This window comes from Boleophthalmus pectinirostris, unplaced genomic scaffold (assembly GCF_026225935.1).
Source record: "Boleophthalmus pectinirostris isolate CB_2022bp ecotype Guang Dong unplaced genomic scaffold, ASM2622593v1 HiC_scaffold_14, whole genome shotgun sequence".
NCBI classification, from domain to species: Eukaryota; Metazoa; Chordata; class Actinopteri; order Gobiiformes; family Gobiidae; genus Boleophthalmus; species Boleophthalmus pectinirostris.
Window position 1 is genome coordinate 14515080 of NW_026571047.1, and position 22272 is coordinate 14537351.

General features: G+C 38.6%; 1 protein-coding gene across 1 annotated transcript in view; it reads left to right on the forward strand.

Annotated features, from left to right (window-relative positions):
• Positions 1 to 6662: 6662 nt before the first annotated feature.
• Positions 6663 to 22272, forward strand: part of LOC110171006 (protocadherin-15-like) — a 290940-nt gene continuing 275330 nt past the window's right edge. Inside the window, exon 1 of the mRNA XM_055150550.1 lies at positions 6663 to 7079. Within this exon, the coding sequence (XP_055006525.1) occupies positions 6663 to 7079 (417 nt within the window). The remainder of the gene's footprint in view (positions 7080 to 22272) is intronic.

Here is a 22272-nt window from a genome sequence, read left to right on the forward strand (position 1 = left end):
CATCCAAATGAACCAGGACGCTTTGAGTGCAGGCCTGGTGTAACAATGACAGCCCAGGAAATATACCGCTCCATTCATGTTGTTTTCTCTATGCCTGATTTATGGAAGCCTTTATCTATTGGTAAACAGGATTAATTGCATAGTCCAGGGGTAAATGCTTTACTATATAAATTAAAGGTGCACAATATAAGTTTTACGTGAAGTGTACGATGCCTGTTTGTCTCTATGGTGATGTTATTGCTTGAGTTGATCAGTTGATGCCACCAGACTAAGTTACAGGTCAGATCTGTGGAGTTGAACAGTTACGACCTGCTCGAGTTCTGGAAGTACATTTTCTGTAAATTTTTCACATAGACTTCAAAAACACAGTTGTTTTAAGACCAAAAAGACCATTTGAAATGCAAGACTCTACGAAATGCTTAAAAAAATTTTGTGGTTTATAACTTTTCAGAAACAGATCTTACATAAAAATATTTTGTGGTCATTAGTCCCCACACAGATGAGTAGCCCTGAGTGTGCTTTCAACTTTTTTTTGAAAGTCTATGAGAAAAATTAATGAAACATTTTGTTCTGGGGGGGGTGGTCTCTATTAAGCTCCAAATGTGACCCTCTTCACAGTAAGATTGCAGGATTTTCAAGGTTGTTGAGCAATAAAAGCATCCACAATAAAAACTACCTTATTTTCCGCACTATAGGGCGCTCTAGATTATAAGGCGCACTGTCATTGAATGGTCTATTTTTGAACTTTTTTCACATATAAACCACACCGGACTATAGGCAAGGCAAGGCAAGTTTATTTGTATAGCACAATTCGTACACAAAGTTTTACAGAATAAGAAATACATTAAAATCATAATAAAAACAAATCAAAACATAAATAATCATGAAGATTAAAATTAAAAAAGAGAGACATAAATTGGAGAGAAGAGTGCGGAATGAAAACCTTTCAGTTATATGCACAGTTAAACAGAAATGTTTTGAGCCTGAATTTAAACAGCGTCACAGAAGAGTCTGTCTCACATGTTCAGACTGTTCCAGGTTTTAGCTGCATGAACCTGAAACGCTGACTCCCCTTGTTTAGTTCTGACTCTGGGCACCAGCAGGAGGCCGGTCCCTGAGGTCCTCAGAGTGCGAGATGGTTCATATGACACTAACATGTCACAGATGGACTTTGGTGCTCGGCCATGGAGAGACTTGTACCCAAGCAGAGCAGCTTTAAAGTCTATTCTCTGAGGCACAGGAAGCCAGTGCAGAGACCTGAGCACAGGACTTATGTGCTCGTACTTCCTAGTTCGAGTAAGGACCCGAGCTGCAGCGTTCTGGATGTTCTGCAGCGTCTCACAGCTTCGTTTGGAGAGACCAGTGAGCAGATCATTACAGTAGTCTAACCTACTGGAGACAAATGCATGGATAAGTTTCTCCAAGTCTGCTTTAGACAGTAAACCTTTGATTTTTGCTATGTTTTTTAGATGGTAATAGGCTGCAGATGTTATTGATTTGATGTGGCTGTTAAAGTTCAAGTCTGAGTCCATTATTACCCCTAGATTTCTTGCCTGATTTGAAGGTTTTAGAGAGAGAGACTGGAAGTGATGCTGACACTGTCCCTTTGTTTCTGTGGACCAAACACCATGACTTCAGTCTTGTCAGAGTTTAGCTGGAGAAAGTTGTTTTGCATCCACACACTGATCTGTTGGATGCAGTGACCAAGTGAGTCCACTGGTCCATAGCCTCCTGCTGCTAGAGAGACGTAGATCTGAGTGTCATCTGCATAATTGTGGTAGGACACGTTATTGCTGCTTATTAACTGGCCTAATGGCAGCATGTAGAGATTGAACAACAGGGGGCCCAGGATTGACCCTTGAGGCACCCCACAGGTATATAAGGTGCATTAAATGAAACTTAACAGTTAGATGGGTCAGTCGGATTTTGTTTGGCACGTTCACGGTGATTCTCGGAGGGAGGGTGCTGTCTGGGACCGCTGGATTGTTGCCGTGTTTGCAGTGACTCAGTTGTGGCTAGAAGTGGCACATTGCACTCGCTTTTTCAGTTCGTTCCTCCATTCCATTCCTCATCCGCGTGGAAAGATGAGTGTGGCTGCAGGTGTTTTTCGCTGTGCGGTCGCTGTCTGCTCCATGCGTGTTTGCGTGCGCTGCTGGTGGTGCTGCCTTTAGTTTATTAAAGTCATGCTGGGACACCCGAGTGGATTCGTGTATAGGGCGCTCTGGATTGTGGGGCATGCAGTCGTTCTTTGATGGGGCTGTAGGCTTATGAGTGGAAAATACGGCAATGTTCAATGAATTTAATGCTATACTTTGGATAATTCCAGGCAAAACATCACCATAGAGAAAGCAGGTAGCAGAAAAGTAGCATAGTGCACCTTTAACAACTGCACATATTATTAGAAATTAATGGGACAATGTCAATTTATGGAAAAAAAAATACTACTACTAATTTGTAGAAATGAGATTTGTATTAAAGATGCATTGTATAACTTTTCTAATGATGGACATCCCACTTGTTATTGATTTAGTTTGTCTTGCATTTCTACCTACATAAAGATACAAACCATGCCAAGTTACAGGTCAGATCTGTGGAGAGGCAAACCCGCTCAGAGTAAGAATGCATGTTTTTCAAGGGACAAAAACACTTGTAATTGCCATACAAGCAGCTGGCAGGCCCCCCAACTGTTATTATTGTTATTATTTGCCTATTATTACCACGACACTGCTATTTCCAATGGCTTATGGTGTGCTTTCCATTGTGTGTTTTCTTGGTTAAAGTGCCACCATTATGCTATTAACATCTGCTGGTCCATAGGAAATGCTTGAGCAGGATTCCTATAACGCAGACAGACGGTAAATAAAGCCTCTTCTTTCATGTTGTTTTGTGCACTCTGTTTATGATGCTTTCCTGTAATTGCCTTTGTGCTTTCACTCAGCATCTGCCTCTCATTCAAAGTCTTCTGTTTGATTTCCTTGATAAATGCCTCCATAATCGTTTATTTTCACCAACCGTACTTCCGCCACAGACCTGGTTGTTATTTTACTACAACAGGTGAGATGTGTAGGTAGAGTATTGTTACTATTATTATTATTTGCATAGTATTTCTATTCTAGTTTTACTGTTTGACTGTTTACTAGTTCATTTTAAATCGTTTGCAGTGGTCCAAAGTTATTCCTGACTTACTTTATGCATTCTAAACTTCCAAATTATTCACTAAAATGAGTTTATAAGAGCTTTTCACGACAAGTGGAGTTATTGTGACTGTATTGGGCTTCTTATACAATATATCTGTTGTATTTGGAAGACAATAAACAAACATGAACGTACAATACAACTTTAAATACAATATCTCATCTTGAAACCTGACATTTCCCCTTTCTTTCTCTTTTCCCACATTAGATTGCTCATTTTTCCATAATTTCTTGTCACAACCTGAACAGGTGTAAACGCTTACATCAGATGTATCGGTTTTCTGTTTAACATGACATTTTATAGGTTTTAAAGGTTTTCATTTGCCGTGGGTTTGATACTTGGCTGCATTATGGACCACTTTGAGTGTTTCTTTATTATCTAACATAGCATATAGCATTAGCAGATGGGGTCACAGGGTACACAATAGCACAGAGGATGCTTAAACCTGTGTGTTTTTTCTCTTTGCCACAACAATAGTTTTAAATTGGATAGAAACGTTGAACTGTCTGTCTGCCTCAGCTGCTCTTAAAGAAATGTAATATTTCTGAAGCTATTTCATTTTCCTTCCTGGCATTACTGTACACCAAAAGACACTTTCTACATTGTAGAAATGATTAGATTTTTCAGTAAAAAAATATATATATACTGACTTTTATTCTAAGAGTACACCTACATACTATTAATGAATTGAGTCAATAAATAAACAGATTCACATTATGGACCATTTCCTCTTGTCCCAATATAACATTAGTATTTGCAAATATATTTGGGTATACTTGTACTCTGGTTTATTGTATTAAAAAAAAGGTACAATACAATTTCTGCTGGAGGATCTGTCATTTGCAGTCTCCATGGTTACAAGCACAAGACACCAGGCCTGTAGTTACAGATCTATGGAGTGGCGAGCTCAGTCACAGTAAGAGTGATATTTTTTGATTATAATTTGAGCAGTAAAGACACCTCTATTGAAGATGGTTAAGTTTATATGTTTAATGCCAGACTGTAAAAACATTCCAGACAAAGTAATCACATCCTCATGGAGACGAGCAGCTGTTAGGACAACCTGGTGGTTGAAAGATAGTGTGCCTTTAAATGTGATGATAATATTCCTTAAATTAATAGAATAATAAAAGGGGAAAAAAAGTGAAAATCTTAATGCAAAGTTTAAAAAGTATAATAATTTCATTCTCTACTGCCTCCATGTGGCTGATACTAGTGTCTGTGTAATTATTCACAAACGATTGCACCAACTCTTCTGTAATACAAATGTTGACTGTTGTCACTAAGCTTTAGCAGATCCAATGTCCTGTTAGATCAATTCAAATAAAACACAAACCCTCCCTTTGTCTTCTGTTAGAGACATAATACTTAATGACATATATTCTCACGGTTATCACACATTTCTAATCTCTTTCCTCTCTAATCTCATGTGCATTGATAATCCCTGTGATAATTCCTTTGTGTTTCTCGGATACAAAAGACAGTGCTCTCCTGTGATGGCGGTTTGTCATTAGTTCAGGACTACTGATCTTGGCTGGCGTTCCGAGCACTCAATAGGATTTGGTGTAATCCACGGAGCAGGGCAGATGGACACACAGGTAAGATGACTGGAGTTATTATTGGACTGGCCCTCTGCCCACCAGCCCCTCTGATAGCCACTCATTCATTACGTAATCAGATTAATGTTGGATTCGATTATGAATGCCCACGTCAAGCAATAAAAGCAACGCATTTAGTACTCTTTTATTTCTGTCCAAAAACATCCATTTTGTTTGGTACAGTTATGGATTAAGTGTTGGATACAGTAAGTGCACTGGAGTCCCAAGGCAATAGGTCAGACTGGCAGGAAAGAGACTGGCGTTGAGTCTGCTCTGCCCTTCAAGTAAAGACACGAAAATAAAGTGAGTTTTCTGGAGAATCTGCTGTATATGTTCACTGCCTACTTCAAACACAAATAGAATGTTTTTCAAGGCATTTTTTTGCTGATGTACGGATGGTTCTGTCAACGAGATCTTTAAATGCCCTGTATATAATAAAAACTTTGTCAGTAGTTGTAATATAAGCTCTTTTTTCCTTGCAAAGATAAACTGGAAAAGGTCTTTGGGCTCTTAAAAGTTGTTGGTAAAGTTAAAGTTTTAGAAAGACTTTGGGGGAACTTTTTGATTCAAAGAAGAATTGGGACTTCCACTTCAGAAGTAGGCTAATCTTTCAAAATAAAATGAAAGGAGTCCCATACATGCTGTACTTAGTAGTCAGCAGTGGTTTATTCGGTCATTTTGCAGCACTACAAAACAAAACAAAACAAAACATAGACTAAAATCCCACAGATCATGACTGAAAGGGTTTAGGCTGAAGTAAAAGGTACTTAAAATTCCTTCTCTGTATAGACTTTATTTTCAAAACACAAACTAATCTGACATTTCATCTTTGGAACCTGCATTTGACTCTGTTTACATTATCACATCAGGCTAATATTTGGCTCTTATCACGTTTAAGTTTGTGTTGGAGTCCCGTCAGCCAGCGCGGGGAGGCCACGGTGCCGACATAGACGCACACGCACACGCACACGCACTCACAAGTCCTGGGGTTTCACTTACCTGCCCGTTTACCGCTATCCCCGAGTATTCCTCACAACCATTGCAACAGTCTGGGGTGCACACTTGATCGCTGCTCAAACATTCCTCTCGCCAAAGCCATTGCTCCGCTTCCAAACTTTTCCTCGTGTTCGCTGTATCCTGAGCATATTGCGTCACACGTATAGCGCGCACGCGTGACGTCGCAAGTTACGTCAAGTCACTTGCCTTTTTTGTAGTAGATTTTTTTTTTTTTTTCTTAAAGCCTATTATTACCATAGTTTTGTTTATGGTAATATTTGTGATTTTCTTTATTAAAGGGGGAATGTGTCTATTTCTAGTGGAAGAGAAATAACACATTTTCTTTGTTAATTGATTAGGGGGCGGAGCATCGTACTATAAAGGGGACCTCTCACCTCTTGAGAAGCAGTGTGTGTTAAGGGATAAAGCTGTGTGCACCTCAGGCACCAGCTCCAGAGATCCAAGGACTGCTCAGTGTTCTTGCTGCCACAGACAGTGAATATATCTATTCTTGCTTTATTTATTTATTTGTTTTCACAATTTTGTGCACTTCTGGGAATAAAATCACAAACACAGTTTTTGACCACACTATATCATTTCCTTTTCTTCAATATGAAACCAGTACAAAGTTCAGTGTGCATGTTTTACGTAGGTGTATAAGATGTTCATAGCTGTATTTAGCTGGATTCATGTGAGTGTAGGTCTGTGCTTACAGGGAGTATGACTTTAAAGTCCTAATGTGAGTTTCACATAAACTTTAGGTTTTTGGAACGAGTCATAAGGTTCCACCTGTGGCGGGCTGTAAGCTGATATGTCCTCCTCTAGATGCCGTATTTGACGTTTGAACTAATTATCCTCTTTAATTAGTTAACAATGAAACCTTTTTACATGGAGGTGGCGGCCGTGTGCGCGCGCCTCATTATTCCACTTGGCACTTGTTACGTGTGGGTTAGCCGCTGGTGTAGTGCCCCACAGCTGACACTCCACCGCGGGGCGCGCCGAGCTGCACTGGGAAACCCGCAGGTCGCCTACCGCGGCGGGCGGGGGCTAATTAGATTACTGTGGAGCAACTGCTGCCTTCCTGCGCTGAATGCACGACTGCCTTACGACAAAACCCTCCCTTTCCGACTCCGCAGCGGCTCTCTCCCTCACCGGCTGCTGTCACTGTGCCCGCCCCCTCCCCGCTCCTCCCTGGACTCTCCGAGGCGAGGGGACGCTGGAGCAGAGCCGGTTTACAGTTACACCGCGTCTACTGCGCTTACCCTGCACTTCAAGACGTGCACCGGAGCCGTACAACTCTACAACTACACTTCAAACCGGGAACTCTAATTCTTTACACGGACACTGGCACCTTTTCTGTGACTCGCGCACCCATCCGCTGTCTTCACGTGGCGCTGCCGTCTCCCCTCAGAAGTGGGGTGCATTTCTTGGCTGGTCGCGGGAGGAGTTGTATGGATGTTATATCGTGTTTTTTCGGTTCGGGCTGTGTCTTACCGCGGCCCAGAGACACAGGCAAGAGTGTGTGGAAAAGTGCATCTGAATGTTAAACGTATGGCTTCACTGAGGATAACACGGTAAGTCCGACCGCTCAGCCTTTTGGGGGACTCTGTGGAGCTTTTGCCGATCCAAATGACGCGTAACGCTTTCTCACCGGGCGATTTTGTTGGTATATTTGATTAAAACTGTGTGTAAAATGTCAATACATGTAATCATCTTTGAACTAGTAATCAGATAGTACGCTTTACAGTGTTATATATCCTACTTCAGACAAGCCAAGAAGTTGTGCATTACAATCAAGTGGAAAAGGGCAGGATAATTCTCTGTCCATGGTGCTGATATCTTACTCCTCCGTAGGGTCCACGCTTTTTAAGTTGAAATAGACGTTTATAACCACACTGTACACAATTCTGGATACGGTGTCAGCTAGCCCCTTTTCAAAACAAAAAATTCAACAGTTTTGCTTGAGAAAATGTGTTGATGAATCTGTGGTCTACGTCTTCGTTTATGCGTTATTCTCTATAGTGCATTTTCAACTGGTGTTTCCCGTCTTTCACAAAGCAGGTTACCCATAGCAGCCTGTTTGTCTAGGATTATAAAGACAGGGAGAGTTATCCGATTACTTTGAATTACGGCAAGCTGTCGCCTCACCACCACACTGCACCGACACGGGGAAAGTCAAAGGTTGGACGCACTGGTCGTCATGGCTATGGTAAATAAACAGTAGCTTCATTGTGCATTTCAGGAGCTGGCTTGATATTTGGCCTTGTGTTTAGAGGAATGTGCAAACACTTTTGTTGATTGAATGAGGAGAGAGGGCACGAGTGTTAAGTGTTTAGTGAACCTATGTACGACCCTTACTCAAGACGCCATGTTTAATCCTTCTGGGCGCACTGGGAGACAGGGGGCAAAGAAATGTCTGATTTGTTTTTCACTCACTGATTCGTTGAATTTGAAGTGACGGGAATAGTTTATGAATGCAATGATGTAACTTAAAGCTTTCTTAACACAATGCATGGTTCTTATTCATACAGAAATAAGATACAAGTTGCAGATTCTATAGGTCTACACGATGTTTATCACCCAGATATTTTACGCAGCCTTAAAGATCCACCACTAAAGATGCACTCTGTAAATTTTCTTCATCTCTCTCCATGAAGATGCCATTGCTCTACCTAAGAATGTTCCGCAGTGTAGCTATAAACTTGTCTATCTCCACAGCAACTCGCAAGTGATGCCAGCAGGCCAAGATATGAGTCAGATTTATGGATAGTCAACAGCACTCAAAGTGAAAATGCATCACTTTCGAGGTATTTTGTATATTGCAAAACAGATAACTGCACAAAATTCCGGGCAAAGCAATGAAATCTCCATGGAGACGTGTGGAAAAGTTATACAGCGCATTTTTAAGAATACATATTATAGCTACGTTTGATCGTAACTTCTCAAAAAGCAGTTATGGCTATGGATCTCATTGCAGATTACTTCCTGTTTTATCTTTGTTGAAGTGAAATATTTGTTCACGTTCAGTACATTTTAAAGATTGATTTTATATTGCTTTTGGTTTAACCCTGTTGGAAGTTTTGTTGACAGATCTTCCCAATACTTCCTGTTTTTTCTTATCTTGTTAAGACTCTAAATTCAACCAATGGAATCTTTTCTTTGACACTGGGTTAACTGTGAAACTGTTGCAGTATCCTCACTCATAGTACATATATCTTACTTCAACATAGAGAGGAGAGGCCCACTACTACTATGATCTGTGCCATTATCCTCTAGACTGGAAAGGAGTCATCATAAAAACATAGAAACAGCTCATTTGACACTGACAGAAGGACCTCACTGCATTACAATGACAATAATAAGTGCCCTCACCACTTCACATGAAAGCTATAGGTCAATTTACAGACTATTTCAACGTGGGTAATTATATAGTAGTGTTTCTCGATTGTAACTATTGCAACTCATGTTTTCGAATAAGGATGCAGTGAACAGTAGGCATTTTTAAAAGTGCACTATGGAAGTTTTCAGCTTGTATCCGTGGGGATGATACAGAGGTTTTTTGTTTTGTTTTTTTATCGATGAAAAACAAAAACTTGTATTCATACTGGGAACTGGGATCTTCCCTCCAAAGGTCTGACCTATAACTTATCCTTGTGGTGTATGAATAGAACTAAACTTTCTAGAAACACCATCATAATCATCTCCAGAGGGGCAAGTAGAAAATGACGTCACACATCCAGGAGCATTATGTTGGAGTCTTGTTATAAATCTGGTTTAAAGTCTTGTAATTCTCTGCACTCACAATGCTCAGTGTCACTTGTACTGTATGTCACTTATCATAATCAGACAGCAGCATTTCCCTAGCCAGGATGGTGCCACCTAGTGCTGGCACTCAATTTCATTTTTCTCCAGTGACTACATTGCAAAAACGCCGGAAGTGCGAGTTTAAGCACCAGCCAATCAGTGAAGAGCCATATATTCTGTGTTGGCAACGATTCCTGAAATCGAGGATTTAAAGTCAGAACAAGGAGAATGTTCTGTGAATTTTATCAAGGGGAAAGACGCTATTGCCCTTCTTCCTGTGGGATTTGGGAAAAGCTTAATATACCAGTTAGCCCCGTTACAGACCAAATAGCAGGGATTGGATAAATGAAAAAAGTACCCGTCTACTGTCAAGCGAACGAATTCTAATGCTGCAAGGTCAGATGGTTTCTACGAAGTGAAACCGGCTGATGAATCAGGCTAACATTTGCCCACATTTACTAAAGGATTCCCAAATGGTAGAATACATTGGATCCTATTTTGTGCAGAAAGTAGCGCAGTGATCTTTAAAGGCATCTACAGGGACAAACGTTTCCAGCAGTCACTCTCGAGAGTTTGGATAATTCATTGTAATTCACAATAAAATGTATACACAATTATTAAATCACAAAGGCTGCAACTATTTCAGAGTGTTCTGTGCATTTAAAGACCTTGAAAAACTTATCAGTTCTGATTTCAGATGAGCTGTTTACAGTGTGCTCTCAGAACTGAATCATACAAATTTAATTGCAATATTTGTCAGAAATCATTATTTATTTATTTATTTATTTTCTTCTAAAACTGTGCAGCCCTAACTCACATTCACAAATATTTCCAGGTCAGCTCAGGATAAGAGTAAAAGTAAATTTTCAACATTTTTCACTTTTTAATTTATTCACATAATGTCCCTATGGAAATGAAAACACTTATAATATTATGCTAACACATGCAATAGTTTTTAGGGCATGTAGTTTCGCAGTGGTCTGAACAAAATAGGTCTTTGTTAGTTGTCCAATCTTTAAGTATTCTGTTCTCATAAACCAAACTGCTCATCAGCCGATAATGTCCCATCTGTGGCGCTGTAAACTCCCCCTTTAGATACTTTGCTTTATTTATTCAGCGGTATGGGTGTTTGGACGCTCTAGGCTACCGTCCTTAGTCCTTTATGAGTTTGCGGGTTGGGTTGCCAGGTGCCTCTGTGTATGGGATTGAGTTTACATTGAACAATACCGCTGAATTAATTGTGCCTAACAAGATTACGTGCCTGTTGGCCAAAACACCGCTTGAGATCTGCATATCTGGCATAGCAGAGCGAGGAAGGGAAACAGGGAGGCAAATTAGTATGAGACGCCAAAGTTATTTTTCCACTTTGCATTTTGATTTTCTTTGTTGTTTCTGATTGTGGAGGACAATAGATTATAACTAGGGAATGATATCGCTGTCAATAAATAAATGCATACACAGATTATAAACGCGTGGATAGAAATGCTGGTCAGAAGGTTAAGGCAAGAACTACAGCTAAAACTTGAAGAATACGGAAATACTTTTAAAGGGCCCATATTGTGCTATTTTCTTATCTATGTTGTAATGTTCATTAAAAAAACATACCTGGAGTTGTGTTTTGTTTCTTTCATACATGTTTAACACACACATGCAGCATCTTGAACAGAAAACACTCTGTTCCACTTTGTGATGTCATTTACCAAGAAGTGACGCACTATTAAACAGACTAATTTGGAGATGTTGACTAATAATAAAGGATTACTCAAACATGTGTGAATGAAACAAAACATAACCCCACGTATGTTTTTGAAGAGGTAAAAATATTCTGACATGGCTTAAATCTTCCAAGAGTCAATTTTGCATGATGTAGAACCTTCAAAGCTTGCTCACTATAATTTTTTACATTTCAAGTCAAACATTTGATAACATGTATTGCTCTCTTATTTTTATGTTGGTAATCTACAACATACGTGTCAGATTGAGCTAAATTATTATTATTTTGGCCCCTAATTTACTGATTCATGACTATTTCAGACAAGAAGACACTGAATAATAAAATAATAATAATGCATCAGTTTTATATAGTGCTTTTTTTGGACACTCAAAGACACTTTACAGAGCATTATTCATTCACTCCATACCAAGTGGTGGTAAACTACTATTGTAGCCACAGCTGCCTTGGGGCAGACTGACGGAAGCGAGGCTGCCAATCTAAGCAATTGGCCCCTCCGACCACCACCATCACTCACTCACACACCACTTTCATATTAGGCAATGTGGGTGAAGTGCCTTGCCTAAGGACACAATGACAGTTTTTTTTTACGACTGGATCCCCACTGTGGCACCTCATTTTCCTAGTGGTCTCCCATCCAAGTACTAACCAATCCCAGCTTTGCTTAGCTTCTGACGAGATCTGACGGGATCAGGCTTTGAAAAGCTGGTATGGCCACATAAACACTGTCATGTGTTATGTCCACCTGCTTGTCTCCATAGAAATTCCAATGGTCCACACTGCATTTCTTAAAAAACAGGGAGGTTTATTGCAAAGTTTGAAAAATTCTTCCTTTTTTTTTTTTTTGTGAGTGGGGTCGTCTCACTATAGATCTGACCTGTGACATGACCTGGTGACGTCACGTGCTTGTCTTCATGTACACAGATTTGCTTAATGCCATTCCATTGAACAATCCAGGCAAATCAACATCCACGGAAACGAGCAAGTTACATAGAGCAACATTAAATTCTTACATTTCTCCAGTATCTGAGACAGGAACATTACTCAAGGCCTAAGGTGTACACTACTCTGTCTCAATCATTTTCTATGCTTTCACTTGACCAGCAGCCTTATTGTTTCAGGTTATCCAGATACAATATATATCATTCTATATTGTTGTATAATTAATTCATCTACAGTGTGTCCGGTGATGGAAGGATGAGGGATGGCATTGTTTATGCTTCACGCCTTTTTAAGAAGTAGTTTAGCAGAGTATTTCCCTCGGTGGGATGAGTGGACTTCATTTTAATCTTGTGTAGTCTCACTTCCTCGAGCCCGTGGCCCAGTTAATAGAGGAAGCGGCTTTCAAGAGCCCCATAAAACAGAGTGACCCCATGAGAATTACAGCAGCAAGTGTTCGGACTAACTTACAGTACATGTGAAAGTGGGGCATGGCCAGTGGGCAGTGAGGCAATCAGGTTTCATGTTTTCATCAGTGTTCCTCCAATCTGCTTGTGTCCATCTTTGTATATTCACTTCATACACTTAATTGGAATGAGGGAACTTGTTTATGACATACAATTCCTCTTCAGGGTCAACAGATGAAGTAATAGTCATATTTTACAGAGTACATTGAAATAGTGCTGGGGCAGCATTTGGGTTGTTATAAAATTTGACACCCTGATAGTGACTGATTGAGTAGCTATTGAAACTCATCTGAAGATTTGTGTTGGGTCTGGTCTGGGTATAACTGAATTGGACCTTTTTCAGAATTGTTTTAAAATATTACTGATCTAAAGAAAACTAGCATCAAAGAGCAATTATTTTATGTCTAAAGGGCCTATATGGTGCTATTTTCTAATCTCTTGTAATGTTGTTTCCTCATCACAAACATACCAGGAGTTGCGTTTTGTTTCATTCACACATTTCAACAAATCATACATATTTAGTGTTTAGAATTCTTCTCTAAACAGAAAACACTTTGTTCCACCTTGTGATGTCATTTGTGTCATATGTGTCCATACACCTTCACTAGAATCATTTGGATGACCTGGAATCGCCAATCTCTAGTGAACTAAAAGTAAAAAAAGTAGCTGTTAACTTCAAAATGACCACTACATGACATCACAAGGTAGAACAGAACATTTTTGAGCTTTGGAGATGTAGACAGACTAATAATAAAGAATTACTCAAACATGATACTCAACATTATAGCTTGGCTGAAAAACTAGGGATGTAACAATATCCAAATCTCCATCCAAATATCCAAATATTATCACGATCTCAAGGTTCGATATTTATTGTGATATGTTGGCGAGGTTAATATAATTGTAGATAGGACACTTTTTTGCTTTTAAAATACCTTGACAAGATTTTGGTGTGAATTATTTCCATCATAATCCCAAGAATTCAAGTAAAAACATATTTCTTCATGTTGTCTGCACCAAAATAAACATAGGGAACTACATATCCCATAATTCATAAGCTGTTGCTACTATAAAACCATGCATTTAAGCAAAGGAACTTGTAATTCGAGACTTTTCACGATATGATATCATGATATTTCGGTTATTGTTACATCTCTACTTAAAACACAAGAGTCAGTTTTGTGTAATATATCACCTTTAAGTGATTAAGTGGATTAATATTGTACTGTGGCAGCGTATTTAGGTTGATAGAAAAGTCACTTTATACTTTGAAGTGGCATCGTGCTATTGGTGTTCTACATTATTATCTATGGTGTAATGTTCAGTAGCTGCCATGGAGACACGAAGCACACGGTCAAAAAAGTTTTAAGCATGTTTGAAAATTCAAGAAAAGTTACAAAAATTGATTTAGACAACACATTTTCAGGAGCTTGTGATCAATATGAGTTTGTTTAGGTGTTTGATCTACTCTACTCATTTGAAGTATTTTTACTGGAAACAATATAAATTAACTGGACTTTTTCCTGAATAGTTTTAGTGGTATCGATCTAAAGAAGAACTAGCATAAGACCAATTATTTTGTGTTTACGTTCCATTTTATTGTCTAAAAATCCTCTTTTTATTATCCTTGTGGTACTGAAATCTGCAACAAGTATGAAGACTTTTCTAGTATTGAAATCATGTTAAAAATGTTACTAACCAACACACACCATTGAATTTGTACTGCTACATCGCCTCATTATTTTGTATGCAAAGACCAGAAGTTGAGATAGCGAGTAAGAAGTATTTTTGTGTTTTACTGTTGCTCATTCAGCTTAACTTTTCAATTAAAATCTGCTTTATAGTCCCACATTTGAAGTTTTCTACAAATAAAATATTTTTTTTTAATATCAAAACAGCTTTTCAAACACCGTTCGGAGAAAGTTAATATTTCCCTGCTGATAATGACATGCCAAGTATTTTTTTAAGGTTTCAGTGAAATAGCTGCAAGTTTAACGTTAATTCGTGGTTAAATAAATAAATAAATAATAAAGAAAGAAAGGCCTACATTATATAGTGCGTGGATAACTGCAATTATGTGGCCAAGGTTGTCTACAGAATAACCCAGTGAACCAAATGTGCTGCTTTGTACATGTTTATGATTATATTAAAGGCCCCATATTACACTATGTTCTGATCTATGTTATAATGTTCCCTCATCTAAAACATACCTGGACTTATGTTTGGTTTCATTCACATCAGTTTAAAGAGACAGTCTGGAATGTTGGACATAGGGCGCCATTTCCTAGTGAGCCAGAGTGTTGGAGACGTGTGGAGACATTTTTTTAAATATTCCATCCAGTCCCTTGTATTTGCATAGGTCGCTGGTGCTAGGCTAGTGCATGTCAATGGCCATAGTTAGTGTGTCACTAAAAACTGGTGTAATAATAGATTTTCTTCTGGTGTTTTGTGGAGTGGGTAAGACTGTTTTTAGTGGCAGGATAACTATGGCCATTGACATGCACTAGTCTAGCACCAGCGACCTCTGCCAATACAAGGACTGGATAGAACATTTAAAAAAGAGTCTCCACACGTCTCCAACACTCTGGCTCACAAGGAAATGAGGTCCTATGTCCAAAATTCCAGACTGTCCCTTTTAACACACAAACCCTGCATATTTAGGTTGAGTTTTTCCTGTCAAACACAAAACATTTTGTGATGTCACGTGGTAATACAGGGTGTACTTCACTGCATACATGTTAACTACAAACACTTTGGTAATTCCAGAGCAAAAATTATCAATCTTTCCAGATGAAAAGGTCAAAGTTATAACCTGACAAATACTGCTTCATGAGATCATAAGGTGGAACAGAGCATTTTACGCTTTGGAGCTGTAGACAGACTAATAATAAAAGATTACTCAAACGCGTGTGAATGAAACAGAAGTCTAGGCACGTTTTGATGAGATAACAACTTTCTAACATGGCTTAAAGCTCACAAGAGTCAACTTTACATAATATGACCTTTAAAGTGGAATGGTCAATATTCTTAGTATTTCACCTTATATGTGCTTTGCTTAGCTCTTCCTTTACCTGTATTTCCTTTAGACAGCTGCTATTAAGTCTAACTGCTCTAGAATAAAAGTCAGTGCTAACAAACTGTGGCGTGTTCACAAATGAGTGACTTTGTGAGCTACAACATCTGCTCACTTTAAGACCCTCAGTAACTAACTTGAGCGAACAGGAAACAGCAGAGTAAAGTGTGGAGCTGAATACAAAGCACAGACCACTTTGTCAGTTTGGATTTGGCTTTAGGCCTGTTGAACAATCTGAACTTTTTCACTTGGTAATGTCATAAAAGTTGTGTGACCATCTGATCTATGATGTAATGTTGTCGAAAATATATCTGGAGTTGTGTTTTGTTACATTCACACATGTTTAACACACAAAACCTGCCAATTTATTTTCTTAAACTGAAAACACTGTTCCATCTTGTGATATTATGTGATACAGGACGTGTTCCACTGTGTTTTTAAATTCCATACACCTTCACTAGATCTATTTGGATGATTTCAGCCCTGGAATTGCCTATTTCTACTGAACTAAAGATCTGTTAACTTGAAAACTACATCACAAGGTGGAACAGAGCATTTTGAGCTTGAGATATAAACAGATTACTCAAACAAACCAGTGGCGGAGTTAGCAATTTGGTGGCCCTAGGCAAAGTTTAGTTTGGGGCACTCACTATAATGCACCATTTTTTTGTTTTGCTTTGTTTATTTATTTTTTTATATATTGTCTGTTTTTTCAACCATTGTTCTTGAGACATGCACATCTCTATTTATTTGAATTATGGTGGATTGGAAGCTTGTCTTATTATTTTTTGCTAGTACATTTTTGTTTACATCTATTACATATGATAATTATTATTTTTCTTCTGATTATTGTTTAAAAGTAAACTACTCTCATTCAATGTCATATTGAGAGGAAATCTAATTGCTCTGAGGCCTTAGGTTATTAGTGGCACTGAGGGATATTGGTTAGGGGCCCCTCCAGGTTTGTGAGCCCTAAGCACCTACTTTTGCCTAATGGTAGCGCCGCCTCTGAACAAAACACAGCTCTGGGTATGTTTTTGAGGAGGTGACAACATTCTAACATGGGGGAAAGTTCACAAGAGACAATTTTGCGCAATGTCAGACCTTTAAGTGTCACCAATTTCATAATTGTAAAACATTTATTTACAAGATTGTTCTGTTTTGGGCAAATCAATTTCTCACTTTAGCCAAGGCTGTGACAGTTCTTCCAAAATTCCACCAGACATGGCAGTGGGCAGAGAGTGAACCAAGCTCTCTGTTTTCTCCATTAATCTGGTCGCATCAAGCTTTTTAATTGGAAAACTGTAATTTGCATTTGACTTACAGTTACAGTACTAACTATTTAGAGTTTGCATAGGCCTGTAAATACGCTGTATCATTAAAAGCCATGAGCTGCAGCAAATAAATAGCAGAATGAAGCAACACTTAGCCATAAAGTTATTTATTCGAACCCCTACAGCTAAAATCTTATCGTATTACATAAAAATGGCTAAAATCTCCCCACTATGGCCTTGAAATTGTACACATGATAAATACTGAGCCCCAAAATATGTTGTACCAGCTTTCACATATTGAAGTCAATATAGTAATATAATTACTGTGACAATCTGTATGGATTTACCGAATGTTTATCTATATAGTTCTTCACCACTTGTCAAATCATCAGCTCAAACAGACTTATACTGTGTTTGTGTTTGTGTGTACATGTGTGTTTTTGTATGTGTGTGTACGTGTGTGTGTGCGTGTTTCTTCCTGAGGGCAGCGAGTGGAGCAGCTGGTGAGCAGAGTGGACCTGTCAAGTATGTTCAAAGGGCAACATACATTATAATGAGCCTAGACATTTAGATATTTTGAGCTACTACAGGTTGACAAGACATATAGAAAAATACAATCTGATATTATCATTTTATTTTAAGTATTTTAATGACTTAAATTAAATTGTCTTGCTCTGTCTCTCTCTCTCTCTCTCTCTCGGTTTCCCTTTATCTTTCTCTCTGTCTCTATCTCTGTCTCTCTCTCCTTGTCTCTCTCTCTCTCTCATTCTCCCTCCCTCTCCCTCTTTCTGTTTCTCTCTCTCTCTGTCTCCCTTTATCTTTCTCTCTGTCTCTATCTCTGTCTCTCTCTGTGTGTGTGTCCCTCCCTCCCTCTCTCTCCTTCTCTCTCTCTCCCTATCTCTCTCTTTCTCTCTCTCTCTCTCTCCGTCTGTCTGTGTCCGTCTGTCTCTCTCTCTCTCTCCTTGTCTCTCTCTTGTTCTCTGTCTCCATCTCTCGCTCTCTGTTTTTCTCTCTCTGTGTCTGTCTCACTCTCTGTCTTCCTTTCTCTGTATTTTTTTCTCTGTCTTTCTCTCTGTCTCTCTGTCTTTCTCTCTCTCTCTCTGTCTTTGTCTCTGTCTTTCTTTCTCTCTCTCTGTCTCTCTATCTGTGTCTCTGTCTTTCTCTCTGTGTCTGTGTCTCTCCCTTTCTTTTTATACCCCTAAAACAATATCTTTTCACCATCCATCATAAATGTGTCTTGGTTGAGGTTCAACTCTTGCACAAAAAGCGAATGGACTGTGAAATGAAACACAAAAGTAAAATTCTCTTTCCGTACATTCTTTGAAAACAGTGAAATCTGTAACCTGTGACCACTTGTTGCCTAGTTTACAACACCAGCATGTCCTTGTACGTCTTGTACCTGACTTCACGCATATTGGAGTATCCCAGATCACACGAGTTCAGGAGCTGTGTCTGATTTGAACCTGGAAAAGCTCTCTGGCTCTCCTGTAATACTTTCCCATTTTGATTTGCAATTTTATCTAAAAAGACTCAGGCGATTTCAGTTTGAATCTCCATAATGTGGTATTTACAGGCAAATGAGAATTTTTCTGGTCGCTAGAATAGGCAGGTTTGTGTGGGTTAAGACGACACAATGTATTGCAATGGAAATTTCAGTTTACATAATTATCAAATCACAAAGGCTGCAATTATTTAGACAATAGAATCCTCCGCAGATAACTACATATATTGTCTTTTATATGAAAGTTTAGATCCAGCCCTTATGTAACAAATAACCCTGTCATGTCAATCACTGTTTTAACTTTGCACTTTCTTTTTTCTAGCCCAGATATATTTTGCATTTCTATATTTCTACATTTTATTTTTTGTATTTGTATAATTATGCCTTATTTCACACCAGTCTTGCTATTTTTGCTATTCATTTAGAATTTATTTTGACCATTTATACTGTATTTTCTCTTTGTTATTATAATATATTGTGATATGTGAGCTACTGTGTCTGAATAATTTCCTTTGTGGATCAATAAAGTTTGTCTAAATCTAAAATCTCCACAAACATGTTCTGAAATACATGAGATTCTTGTATTAGTTTATCTTCTTTTAAATTTTAACTCTCGTGGAGCTATTTATAATGCACACGCTGAACAGATTCCTAAAAACATATTGCATTTTTAGCTGCAATCCTACTCCAAAATGGGGCACTCCTACATTGTTGCCATGGCGTTTCACTTGCCCCATGCGAAGCGACGGTGGGTGGCCAGTGTGAAAACTGACTATTAGCTCTGGTTCTCTCTGTGTGCCTGTGTGTGAACCAGCCAGTACTTCAAAGTGTGTTGGTGTTGCCAATTCAGTTTTGGTACACGTCAGATACATGGACCCCTCAAGTGCAGTCAGAAGCCCCCCTAGACTAGCCCCGGTGTAATGAGACACATTGCTCTGCTGTTGGCGTCGACCATCTCTCCCCCATCTCCTTCTTCTTCTTCTTCTCTAATGCTGTCTTCACTCGGTCCCCACACAGTTAAATATATATTACCAGGCTAGAAAAAAGTTTCAGAAAGTTGAAACTTGATCTCTGGAGGCTCCAAACAACTTTAAAAGCAGGAATTTTGGGGGATAGGAGGGATGCTGTAAGTTGTGATAAGCACAGACTTATTTTTTTTAAATCATCTGCTTCATACAAGTTTGTGATTGGATGGATTAAAAGCCTGTTGGCGACTAGCATGAGCATTTAGCATGGCAGAGTAATATAGGTAGAAATAAGAGTGGGAAATATTGACAAAAATTATGTCTTGTGGGAATCTACAGCAGATATAGTGTAATGTCTCTTTTGCCATATCACAGCACATGTAGTTTTTTTTTTTTTTTAATGAGGCACTATGTAAGACTTTAGGAGGGTCTGAAAACCTTCTGTTGATATTAGTGTTTTGCCTCGCCTGAAAATCTCCATGAAAACAGTGACAGCACCAGACCTGTAATCAATAAAAAATTAATAAAAATATAATGTATATAACCAAAATATTGTGATATCGTATCATCAAAAGTCGCACAATAATATCGTGAACTGTGACAATATATCGAATTACAAGTTCCTTTGCTGAAATGCAACAGAAACATATCCCACAATTCATTTCAGTGCTGACAACCTGAAGATATGTTTTTTATTTGAATTCTTGGGATTATGACAGCAATAATTCACATCAAAATCTTGTCAAGGTATTTTAAAAGCAATTTTAAAAGCAAAAGTGTTCCATCTACAATTATATTAGCATCTTTAAAATATTGTAATAAATATTGTACCGTGAGATGCATATCGTGATAATATCGTATCTTGAGATTTTGGATATCGTTGCATCCCTATGTATGATGTTTGTGGGCAATGCAAGAATGTTTTCATGAGCCAAGCAGATGGTAGATAGCCAGGCTGGTGCCACCTAGTGCCTCCGCTCAATTTCATTTCTCTCCAGCAACTAGGTCAGGAAATAAAATACACTAGACACTAGTTCACAAAAACCCCAGAAGTGCATGTTCGGTCACCAGCCAATCAGCAAAGAGTGATATATTCAGCGTTGTCAATGATTCCTGAGATCGAGGATTAAAAGCCGGAATAAAAAGAATGTTTGGGAATTTTATCAAAGAGAAAGATGTTATTGCCCTTCTTCCTACAGGATTTGGGAAAAGCTTAATATACCAGGTAGCCCCGATAGCAGCACATTATATACATCATGACCAAATAGCAGTGATTGGATAAATGATAAAAAGTACCTGCCTACTGTTGAGAGAACAAATTCTAACACTGCGAGGTCAGACGATTTCTACAAAGTGAAAACGGTTGATGAATCAGGCTAGAGATGGTAGACACTCCACCATGAAGGGCTTGTGTTTGCTATGCAGCTATAATCTATGACACTCCCTCATTTAATTCAGTCCACTGATTTGCGCATTAGAAAAAAGCGGTGCCCAATGGGAGCTGATGTCACCGTAAACATCATCACAACAAAGAGTCGGCAACTCCGATGGATAGCTGCAGATCACACTAGCGAGTGGCGAAGTCTGCACAGAGCAGTGGGTGTGTGCCAGTGTTGGTGAAAACAGGGGCTGATCAGTAATATGGCATCTTGAAAAGAAGTGATTAAAGACTGCTCAAAAATGCACAAATCACTCCAAATACAACTTGAGTAAATGGTGAGGGGAAACAACCACAACATGGTTAAAAGCTCTGAAAAGTCAATTTTGCATAATAGTCCTGCGTTAATGAAATGGCCTTAGATGTGTTTTTGATGTGGCCAGTGGCAAAGTTGGACTCTAAAGACACAATCCAGAGATGAATCACCCCCGGAATAACTCAGTGAAGTCATTACCCTCTGCTGCGCGCTGTCACACTTATTATTGTTCTTTTATCTGTTTACTTATTAGCAACAAACTGACTATGGTGGCAGTAGATGCTCACAGTAGATCTTTTCATATTATATATTTATATCCTTCAACACTTATACTACATTCATGCAAAGCTGAAACTGGTGAAATCTAAATTAAAGCACAGAATGTTTGATTTATTCTTGATTTAAAAATACCAGATTTGAAAATTACTGCTGCTTTCACATTTTTAATTATTGTGAACTATTATAATTACCCAAAAGTAATACTTCAAACTTTGCTCTTGCAATTAAGAAAATATAATTCTATTGGTAGCACTTTATCATAGTTATACCTTAACTACCCTTAAATAATGCATGAACAAATTCATACCATAAGAAATATTTTAAGTCCTAGTTTCTAATCTGTTATAGTGTTGTTTCTTCATCAAAAACATACTCCAAGTTGTGTTTTGTTTCATGCACAGGTGTTTTTTATTGCTCTAAAATACCTTGAAAACCTGTTCCACCTCGTGATGTCATGGGATCATACAAAAAGTGCTCCATTGTGTTTTAATACACCATCACCTTCGCTAGAATCATTTGGATAATTCCAGCCCTGGATTTGCCGCTACTACTAAACAAAAGGTAAAAGGTAGTTGTTAATTCTGAGCTTTGGGGATGCAGACAGACTAATAATAAACAAAACACAGCTCCAGGTATGTTGTTGATGAGGTAAAAAACATTCTAACATGGCTTAAAGCAAACAAAAGTCAATGCTGCATAAAATTGGACATTTAGCAGTGATTCAAGAGATTAAGCGTAAACCAAGCGTAGTAAGA